This window comes from Petromyzon marinus, chromosome 83 (genome assembly GCF_048934315.1).
Source record: "Petromyzon marinus isolate PM22_M1 ecotype Great Lakes invasive population chromosome 83, UKy_Petmar_22M1.pri1.0, whole genome shotgun sequence".
Taxonomy (NCBI): Eukaryota; Metazoa; Chordata; class Hyperoartia; order Petromyzontiformes; family Petromyzontidae; genus Petromyzon; species Petromyzon marinus.
In genome coordinates this window covers 1,119,587-1,130,826 of record NC_133748.1, presented here as the reverse complement: position 1 = coordinate 1,130,826, position 11,240 = coordinate 1,119,587, and the positions used below count along the sequence as shown (strand labels likewise).

General features: G+C 52.4%; 1 protein-coding gene across 1 annotated transcript in view; it reads left to right on the top strand.

The window, feature by feature from the left end:
• Positions 1-11,029, top strand: part of SH3BP2 (SH3 domain binding protein 2) — a 32,785-nt gene extending 21,756 nt beyond the window's left edge. The window contains exons 6-12 of the mRNA XM_032944814.2: positions 317-418; positions 2,162-2,603; positions 5,166-5,244; positions 6,535-6,596; positions 6,920-6,989; positions 8,100-8,159; positions 9,039-11,029. Coding sequence (XP_032800705.1) covers positions 317-418; positions 2,162-2,603; positions 5,166-5,244; positions 6,535-6,596; positions 6,920-6,989; positions 8,100-8,159; positions 9,039-9,173 — 950 coding nt within the window. The 3' untranslated portion in view covers positions 9,174-11,029. The remainder of the gene's footprint in view (positions 1-316; positions 419-2,161; positions 2,604-5,165; positions 5,245-6,534; positions 6,597-6,919; positions 6,990-8,099; positions 8,160-9,038) is intronic.
• Positions 11,030-11,240: the final 211 nt, after the last annotated feature.

The following is an 11,240-nucleotide window of genomic DNA, read 5'->3' as shown; positions in this document are numbered from 1 at the left end:
ATTAATGACTTAGTGAGTGAGTTACTGAGTTAATGAGTGCGTGAGTTAGTTTGTGATTGAGTTGGTGAGTTGGTGAGTTAGTTGGCGAGTGAGTGAGTTAATGAGTTAGTGAGTTAGTTGGTGAGTGAGTGAGTTAGTGAGTGAGTTGGTGAGTGAGTGAGTTGGTGAGTGAGTTAGTGAGTGAGTTGGTGAGTGAGTGAGTTAGTGAGTTAGTGAGTTAGTTAGTGAGTTAGTTGGTGAGTTAGTGAGTTAGTGAGTTAGTGAGTTAGTGAGTTGTTGAGGAATTAGCGACTCTGTGTGTGGCATTCGTGAACAGATGCTGATGAGTACGATGAGGATAGTGGCGATGATGACGATGATGGTGACTACCTGCAACCCGATGACTACCTCACTACTCACCTGGAGAGTGGGACAGGAGGTAAACACCTGTGCCAGGCTAGGTGCACGCTCACTCACCCACTCACTCACCAACTCATTCACTCACTCAATCACCCACTCACTCACTCACTCAATCACCCACTCACTCACTCACTCACCCACTCACTCACTCACCCACTCACCCACTCACTCAATCACCAACTCACTCACCCACTCACTCACCAACCCACTCACCCACTCACCCACTCACTCAATCACCAACTAACTCACTCACTCAATCACCAACTCACTCACTCACCCACCACTCACTCACTCACTCACCCACTCACTCACTCACCCACTCACTCACTCACTCACCCACCCACTCACTCACTCACCCACCTACTCACTCACCCACCCACTCACTCACTCACTCACCCACTCACTCACTCACCAACTAACTCACCCACTCACTCACCCACTCACCCACTCACTCACTCACCAACTAACTCACTCACTTACTTAATCACCAATTCACTCACTCACCCACTCACTCACTCACCAACTAACTCACTCACTCAATCACCAACTCACTCAGGCACCCACCCACTCACTCACCCACCCACTCGCTCGCTCACTCACTCACTCACCAACTAACTCACTTACTCACTCACTCACCCACTCACTCACTCACCCACCCATTCACCCACTCACTCACCCAGCCACTCACTAACCCACCCACTCACCCACCCACTCACTCACTCAATCACCAACTCACTCACTCACCCACTCACTCACTCACTCACCCACTCACTCACTCACCAACTAACTCACTCACTCACACACTCACTCACTCACCCACCCACTCACTCACTCACCCACCCACTCACTCACTCACCAACTAACTCACTCACTCATTCACCCACTCACTCACTCACTCACCCACCCACTCACCCACTCACTCACCAACTAACTCACTCACTCAATCACCAACTCACTCAGGCACCCACCCACTCACTCACCCACCCACTCGCTCGCTCACTCACTCACTCACCAACTAACTCACTTACTCACTCACTCACCCACTCACTCACTCACCCACCCATTCACCCACTCACTCACCCAGCCACTCACTAACCCACCCACTCACCCACCCACTCACTCACTCAATCACCAACTCACTCACTCACCCACTCACTCACTCACTCACCCACTCACTCACTCACTCACCCACTCACTCACTCACCAACTAACTCACTCACTCACACACTCACTCACCCACCCACTCACTCACTCACCCACCCACTCACTCACTCACTCACCAACTAACTCACTCACTCATTCACCCACTCACTCACTCACTCACCCACCCACTCACCCACTTACTCACCAACTAACTCACTCACTTACTTAATCACCCATTCACTCACTCACCTACTCACTCACTCACCAACTAACTCACTCACTCAATCACCAACTCACTCACTCACCCACCCACTCACTCACTCACCCACTCACTCACCCACCCACTCATCTACTCACTCACTCACTCACCAACTAACTCACCCACTCACTCACTCACCAACTCACCAACTCACTCACCAACTCACTCACTCACCCACTCACTCACCTACCCACTCACTCACCAACTCACCCACTCATTCACTCGCTCACCCACTCACTCACCCACCCTCTCGCTCACCCACTCACTCACCCACCAACTCACTGTGTGGTGATGGTGAGTCTATGGGTCTCTGTGTGGTGATGATGAGTCTATGGGTCTCTGTGTGGTGCTGTCTTGCAGGTGGTCTTTCACCACAACCAAAACCACAACAACAACCACCACCACCACAACTGCTGTTGGCATCATCACCATCACCATCGCCTGCCAATAAATTCACCGCCACCACCGCCACCACCAAAAGACCAGCGCTGATGCCACCAAAGCCACCACCGAAACCACCACCACAACAACCACAACAACAACAACAACCACAACAACAACAACCACAACAACACCACCACCACCAGGAGCTGGGCTACTTCAAGCGGCCTATAGCAGGCACCGCTATAGGCCCTCAGCAGAGATCTCCTCCACTGCCCTGGGCAGCAGTAGCAGCAGCAGCAGCAGCATCAACAACAACTACAACAACAACAGCAACAACAACAACAACAACCGCGAGGGGGAAAGCTCTCATGCCAGCGGCAACAACAACAACCATCACCACCACCAAAGCACCACCACGGTAGAGGTGGTGGTGGGGGTGGTGGTGGTGGTTGTGGTGGTGGTTGTGGTGGTGGTGGTGGTGGTGAGGGTGGTGGTTGTGGTGGTGGGGGTGGTGGTGGTGAAGGTGGTGGTTGTGGTGGTGGTTATGGTGGTGGTGGTGGGGGTGGTGGTGGCGGTGGTGGGGGGTGGTGGTGGTGGTGGTGGTGGGGGTGGTGGTGGTGAAGGTGGTGGTTGTGGTTATGGTGGTGGTGGTGGTGGTGAGGGTGGTGGTGGGGGTGGTGGTGGGGGTGGTGGTGAGGGTGATGTTGGAGGTGGTGGTGGTGGTGGAGGTGGTGGTGGTGGTGGTGGTGAGGGTGGTGGTAGTGGTGGTGGTGGGGGTGGTGGTGGTTATGGTGGTGGGGGTGGTGGTGGTGAAGGTGGTGGTTGTGGTGGTGGTTATGGTGGTGGTGGAGGTGGTGGTGGTGAGGGTGGTTGTGGTGGTGGTGGTGAGGGTGGTGGAGGTGGTGGTGGTGAAGGTGGTTATGGTGGTGGTGGTTATGGTGGTGGTGGTGGTGGTGGGGGTGGTGGTGGAGGTGGTGGGGGTGTTGGTGATGGTGGTGGTGGTGAAGGTGGTGGTGGTGCAGGTGGTGGTGGTGATTGGGAGTGGTGGGTGTAGTGGTTAGCGCTACGAACTCAGCGTCCCGAGTTCGATTCCCGCTCACGGCCAACTTGAACCGGTCCTGGGCCTCCCCTAGGTCGACTCAGCCTCAAATGAGTAGCTGGTGTAGCTGTGTGTGCAGTGAACATCGCTAGCACTGGGGGAGAGACAAAGACGGCCGGGCGTGGTGGTGCTGGTAGCCACCCACCCCCTCTGTGTGTGTAACCACAGTGCCGGTAGCCTTCAGACGCTGCTGCTGCTAACAGCACTTGCCCCTACAGCCCTGCTAGAGGCTACACGGGGGAGCTTTGTCTGTGTCTCAGCACTTGCCCCTACAGCCCTGCTAGAGGCTACACGGGGGAGCTTTGTCTGTGTCTCAGCACTTGCCCCTACAGCCCTGCTAGAGGCTACCTGGGGTAGCTTTGTCTGTGTCTCAGCACTTGCCCCCTACAGCCCTGCTAGAGGCTACCTGGGGGAGCTTTGTCTGTGTCTCAGCACTTGCCCCTACAGCCCAGCTAGAGGCTACCTGGGGGAGCTTTGTCTGTGTCTCAGCACTTGCCCCTACAGCCCTGCTAGAGGCTACCTGGGGTAGCTTTGTCTGTGTCTCAGCACTTGCCCCCTACAGCCCTGCTAGAGGCTACCTGGGGGAGCTTTGTCTGTGTCTCAGCACTTGCCCCTACAGCCCAGCTAGAGGCTACCTGGGGGAGCTTTGTCTGTGTCTCAGCACTTGCCCCTACAGCCCTGCTAGAGGCTACCTGGGGTAGCTTTGTCTGTGTCTCAGCACTTGCCCCCTACAGCCCTGCTAGAGGCTACCTGGGGGAGCTTTGTCTGTGTCTCAGCACTTGCCCCCTACAGCCCTGCTAGAGGCTACCTGGGGGAGCTTTGTCTGTGTCTCAGCACTTGCCCCTACAGCACTGTTAGAGGCTACCTGGGGGAGCTTTGTCTTAGGAGTTGGTGCTGATGATGATGATGCTGATGATGATAATGGTGACGATGCTGACGATGCAGATATTGATGCTGCTGCTCCTGCTGATGATGATGCTGCTGCTGATGGTGCCGATGATGCTGCTGCTGATGATGATGCTGCTGCTGCTGCTGATGGTGCTGATGATGCTGATGCTGCTGCTGATGATGCTGCTGCTGATGATGATGCTGATGATGATGATGTTGCTGATGATGATGATGCTGCTGCTGATGATGATGCTGCTGCTGCTGATGCTGATGATGCTGCTGCTGATGATGATGATGCTGATGATGCTGCTGCTGCTGATGATGATGTTGCTGATGATGATGATGCTGCTGCTGATGATGATGCTGCTGCTGCTGATGCTGATGATGCTGCTGCTGATGATGATGCTAATGCTGATGATGCTGCTGCTGATGATGATGTTGCTGCTGCTGCTGATGATGCTGCTGCTGCTGATGATGCTGATGATGCTGCTGATGATGTTGCTGATGCTGCTGCTGATGATGATGTTGCTGATGATGATGATGCTGATGATGCTGCTGCTGATGATGATGATGCTGCTGCTGCTGATGTTGCTGCTGCTGCTGATGCTGCTGATGATGATGCTGATGATGTTGCTGCTGATGATGTTGCTGATGATGATGCTGATGATGATGCTGATGATGCTGACGATGATGTTGCTGATGATGATGCTGATGATGATGCTGCTGCTGCTGATGATGCTGATGATGATGTTGATGATGCTGCTGCTGCTGCTGATGTTGCTGATGCTGCTGCTGCTGATGATGATGTTGCTGATGATGCTGCTGCTGCTGATGATGCTGATGATGATGTTGATGATGCTGCTGCTGCTGATGATGTTGCTGATGCTGCTGCTGATGATGTTGCTGCTGCTGATGATGATGCTGATGATGATGCTGCTGATGATGCTGATGATGATGTTGCTGATGATGATGATTCTCCCACATCCCATTCAGGCCGCTGTCAAGGCCGCAGCCAGAGGGTGAGAGCTTCCACAAGTTACAAATCGATAGTGACTCTGATGACTACATTCAGGTGGGTGGGTGGGTTAGTGGGTGGGTGGTGGGTGGGTTAGTGGGTGGGTGGGTGAGTGGGTGAGTGAGTGGGTGAGTGGGTGAGTGGGTGGGTGGGTGAGTGGGTGGGTGGGTGAGTGGGTGGGTGAGTGGGTGGGTGAGTGGGTGGGTGGGTGAGTGGGTGGGTGGGTGAGTGAGTGGGTGGGTGAGTGAGTGGGTGGGTGAGTGGGTGAGTGGGTGGGTGAGTGGGTGGGTGAGTGGGTGGGTGAGTGGGTGGGTGAGTGGATCAGTGAGTGAATGAGTGGGTGAGTGGGTGGGTGAGTAGGTGGGTGAGTGGGTGGGTGGGTGAGTGGGTGGGTGAGTGAGTGAGTGGGTGGGTGAGTGGGTGAGTTAGTGGGTGAGTGGGTGAGTGAGTGGGTGGGTGAGTGGGTGAGTGGGTGAGTGAGTGAGTGAGTGGGTGAGTGGGTGAGTGAGTGGGTGAGTGGGTGAGTAGGTGAGTGTGACAGTGACTGAGTGAGTGGGTGAGTGAGTGAGTGGGTGGGTGAGTGAGTGAGTGGGTGAGTGAGTGAGTGGGTGGTGAGTGGGTGAGTGAGTGAGTGGATGAGTGGGTGAGTAGGTGAGTGTGACAGTGACTGAGTGAGTGGGTGAGTGGGTGAGTGACTGAGTGAGTGAGTGGGTGGGTGAGTGAGTGAGTGGGTGAGTGGGTGGGTGAGTGGGTGAGTGAGTGGGTGAGTGGATCAGTGAGTGAGTGAGTGGGTGAGTGAATGGCTGGGTGAGTGGGTGAGTAGGTGAGTGTGAGAGTGACTGAGTGAGTGAATGAGTGAGTAGGTGTGAGTGTGTGTGTTTGTGTGTGTGTCTGTGTGACACTGGGGGAGAGACAAAGGCGGCCGGGCGTGGTGGTGCTGACCACCCACCCCCTCTGTGTGTGTAGCCACAGTGTTGGTAGCCTGCATAGACGCTGCTGCTGCTGCTATTCGCAACGAACAGCACTTGCCCCTACAGTCTGTTAGAGGTTACCTGGGGGAGCTTTGTCTGTGTGTGTAACAGCACTTGCTCCTACTGCCCTGCCAGAGGCTACCTGGGGGAGCTTTGTCTTTGTATGTAACAGCACTTTCCCCTACAGCCCCACGTGAGGCTACCTGGGGGAGCTTTGTCTTTACCTGTCCATCAGCACTTGCCCCTACAGCCCCGTGTGAGGCTACCTGGGGGAGCTTTGTCTTTACCTGATCATCAGCACTTGCCCCTACAGCCCCGTGTGAGGCTACCTGGGGGAACTTTGTCTTTACCTGTGTGTCTGCGTGTTTTTCACCAGCCAGAGGACGCGATGCCTTCAACCATCTTTCTCGACACCACATCAGGAGATGAGGCCGAATGGTGGGTGGGTGAGTGGGTGGGTGGGTGGGTGAGTGGGTGGGTGGGTGAGTGAGTGTGTGGGTGGGTGGGTGAGTGGGTGGGTGGGTGGGTGAGTGGGTGGGTGGGTGGGTGAGTGAGTGAGTGGGTGAGTGAGTGAGTGAGTGGGTGAGTGGGTGAGTGAGTGAGTGGGTGAGTGAGTGAGTGTGTGGGTGGGTGAGTGGGTGGGTGGGTGGGTGAGTGTGTGGGTGGGTGAGTGGGTGGGTGGGTGGGTGAGTGAGTGAGTGGGTGAGTGAGTGAGTGGGTGAGTGTGTGAGTACTCACCAGGTGAGCGTGTGGTGAGGCAGGAGAATGAAGAATGCTGGACTCACACATGGACTCTACTGCATCAGGAACTCCGCTAGCAGTGATCAACAGGTGACCCCTCATTCATCCACTCATTTATCCACTCATTCACTTATTCATTCACTCACTCATCCACTCATTCATCCACTCACTCACTCATTCACTCATCCACTCACTCACTCATCCACTCATTCATTCACTCACTCATCCACTCATTCACTCACTCATCCACTCATTCATTCACTCACTCATCCACTCACTCATACACTCACTCACTCATCCACTCAATCATCCAATCACTCATTCACTCACTCATCCACTCATTCATCCACTCACTCATCCATTTATTCACTCACTCATTCACTCACTCACCCACTCATCCATTCACTCACTCATCCATTCACTCATTCACTCACTCATCCACTCATCCATTCACTCATTCACCAATTCGCTCACCCACTAATTCACTCACTCATTTGCCCATTTATTCACTCACCCATTCACTCACTAAATCGCTCATTCATCAATTCACTCACTCGTCCACTCATTCACCCATTCACTCTCCCGTGTGAGGCTACCTGGGGGAGCTTTGTCTTTACCTGGCCATCAGCACTTGCCCCTACAGCCCCGTGTGAGGCTACCTGGGGGAGCTTTGTCTTTACCTGCCCATCAGCACTTGCCCCTACAGCCCCGTGTGAGGCTACCTGGGGGAGTTTTGTCTTTACCTGGCCATCAGCACTTGCCCCTAGGCCCCGTGTGAGGCTACCTGGGGGAGCTTTGTCTTTACCTGGCCAACAGCACTTGCCCCTAGGCCCCGTGTGAGGCTACCTGGGGGAGCTTTGTCTTTACATGGCCATCAGCACTTGCCCCTACAGCCCCGTCTGAGGCTACCTGGGGGAGCTTTGTCTTTACCTGGCCATCAGCACTTGCCCCTACAGCCTCGTGTGAGGCTACCTGGGGGAGCTTTGTCTTTACCTGGCCATCAGCACTTGCCCCTACAGCCCGTCTGAGGCTACCTGGGGGAGCTTTGTCTTTGCCTGGCCAACAGCACTTGCCCCTACAGCCCCGTCTGAGGCTACCTGGGGGAGCTTTGTCTTTGCCTGGCCAACAGCACTTGCCCCTAGGCCTCGTGTGAGGCTACCTGGGGGAGCTTTACCTCTATCTGTGTGATGTTGTGTCCAGGTGCTCGTCGTGTGGGATGGGGAGTGCAGAAAGTTGAGGAACTTCAAAATCTTTCGAGCGGTGAGTGGGTGAGTGAGTGAGTGGGTGAGTGGGTGGGTGAGTGGGTGGGTGGGTGAGTGGGTGAGTGAGTGGGTGAGTGGGTGGGTGAGTGAGTGGGTGAGTGGGTGGGTGAGTGAGTGGGTGGGTGAGTGGGTGGGTGAGTGGGTGGGTGAGTGAGTGGGTGAGTGGGTGAGTGGGTGAGTGAGTGGGTGAGTGGGTGGGTGAGTGAGTGGGAGGGTGAGTGGGTGAGTGAGTGGGTGAGTGGGTGGGTGAGTGAGTGGGAGGGTGAGTGGGTGAGTGAGTGGGTGAGTAAGTGAGTCGGTGAGTGAGTGAGTGGGTGAGTGAGTGGGTGAATGGGTGGGTGGGTGAGTGAGTGGGTGAGTGAGAGGGTGAGTGAGTGAGTCGGTGAGTGAGTGAGTGGGTGAGTGAGTGGGTGAATGGGTGGGTGGGTGAGTGAGTGGGTGAGTGAGAGGGTGAGTGAGAGGGTGAGTGAGTGGGTGAGTGCGTGGGTGAGTGAGTGTTCCGAATGGGTGGGTGGGTGAGTGGGTGGGTGAGTCGGTGAGTGATTGAGTGGGTGGGTGAGTAGGTGGATTAGTGGGTGAGTGGGTGGATTAGTGGGTGGATTCCTGGGTGAGTGAGTGGGTGGATTAGTGGGTGGGTGAATTAGTGGGTGGGTGAATTAGTGGCTGGGTGAATTGGTGGTTGGGTGAATTAGTGGCTGGGTGAATTGGTGGGTGGGTGAATTAGTGGCTGGGTGAATTGGTGGGTGGGTGAATGAGTGGCTGGGTGAATTAGTGGGTGAACGGGTGGGTAAGTGGGTGGGTGAGTCAGGTAACTTAAACAAAGAGCTTTATAGCTTCTCTGATTCCCTCCCCCCCACTCCCCCCCCCCCCCCACCAGGGCCCCCTCGTGTCTCTGGATGTCAGCGATGGGGCCCCCCACTTCAAGTTGCTCTCAGGGCTGCTGGACCACTACAGAGTGGCCCCCCTACCTCGCCAGAGCTCGCTCAGACTCACACAGCCCCTAGTAGTGTAGTGTGTAGTGTATAGTGTAGTGTAGTAGTATAGTGTAGTGTGTAGTAGTGTATAGTGTGGTAGTGTATAGTGTAGTGTATAGTGTAGTGGTGTATAGTGTAGTAGTGTATAGTGTAGTGTATAGTGTAGTGTATAGTGTAGTGTATAGTGTAGTGTAGTAGTGTATAGTGTAGTGTAGTAGTGTATAGTGTAGTGTAGTAGTGTATAGTGTAGTGTAGTAGTGTATAGTGTAGTGTAGTAGTGTATAGTGTAGTGTATAGTGTAGTGTAGTGTGTAGTGTATAGTAGTATAGTGTATAGTGTAGTAGTGTATAGTGTAGTAGTGTAGTTTGTAGTGTAGTGTATAGTGTAGTAGTGTATAGTGTAGTGTATAGTGTAGTGTATAGTAGTATAGTGTAGTAGTGTATAGTGTAGTAGTGTATAGTGTATAGAGTAGTAGTGTACAGTGTAGTAGTGTACAGTGTAGTAGTGTACAGTGTAGTAGTGTACAGTGTAGTAGTGTACAGTGTAGCAGTGTACAGTGTAGTAGTGTACAGTGTAGTAGTGCATAGTGTAGTAGTGTATAGTGTAGTAGTGTATAGTATAGTGTAGTAGTGTATAGTGTAGTAGTGTATAGTGTAGTGCAGTAGTGTATAGTGTAGTGCAGTAGTGTATAGTGTAGTGCAGTAGTGTATAGTGTAGTAGTGTATAGTGTAGTAGTGTAGTGTACAGCGTAGTGTACAGTGTAGTGTGCAGTGTAGTGTACAGTGTAGTGTACAGTGTAGTAATGTGTAGTGCAGTGTATAGTGTAGTAGTGTATAGTGTACAGTGTAGTGTACAGTGTAGTGTGCAGTGTAGTGTACAGTGGAGTGTATAGTAGTATATAGTGTAGTAGTGTATAGTGTGTAGTGTATAGTAGTGTATAGTGTAGTAGTGTATAGTGTAGTGTATAGTGTAGTAGTGTATAGTGTAGTAGTGTATAGTGTAGTGTATAATAGTGTGTAGTGTATAGTAGTGTGTAGTGTATAGTAGTGTATAGTGTAGTAGTGTATAGTGTAGTAGTGTATAGTGTAGTGTATAGAAGTGTATAGGGTAGTGTAGTATAGTGTAGTGTATAGTGTAGTAGTGTATAGTGTAGTGTAGTAGTGTATAGTGCAGTAGTGTATAGTGTAGTAGTGTAGGTAGGGTATAAACAACAAACACAACCACAACAACAAACACCACCACAACAAACACAACCACAACAACAAACACCACACCACCACCACAACAAACACCACCACAACAAACACCACCACAACAACAAACACCATAACAACAAACACCACCACAAACACCACAACAACAAACACCACCACACCACAACACCACCACAACAAACACCACAACAAACACCACCACCACAACAACAAACACCACAACGAACACCACCATCACACCACAACACCACCACCACAACAACAAACACCACAACGAACACCACCATCACACCACAACACCACCACAACACCACCACCACCACCACCACAACAACAAACACCACAACGAACACTACCACCACCACCACCACAAACACCACCACAACAACAACCACAACAAACACCACCACCACAACAACAACCACAACAAACACCACCACCACAACAACAACCACAACAAACACCACGACCACAACAAACACCACCACAACAACAACCACAACAAACACCACCACCACAACAAACACCACAACAACAACAAACACCACCACCACAACAACAACAACCACAACAAACGGGAAAACACAATTGTATTATTATTATTAAACGATAGCGGGCGGTTTGTAACGAACAAACAAACCAATAACAAAGACGAATTAAAGCTTCCGTGACTGCATAAATTACTCCGTGGTTTTTTTTTCCCCGGTTAAAGTCACCTTTGTAGGAATACCGCAAAATTACGCTAAAACGAAAATCAATCACGTTTCGACCGCAACACAAGCCGTCATCATCATCATCATCGGGGGTCGAGGAGACAAATCACGGGAGGTCAACTCAACACGAGTATGGAGAGACGAGAATTCTACAAACTTGAGAGAAAGAATGTTTTTA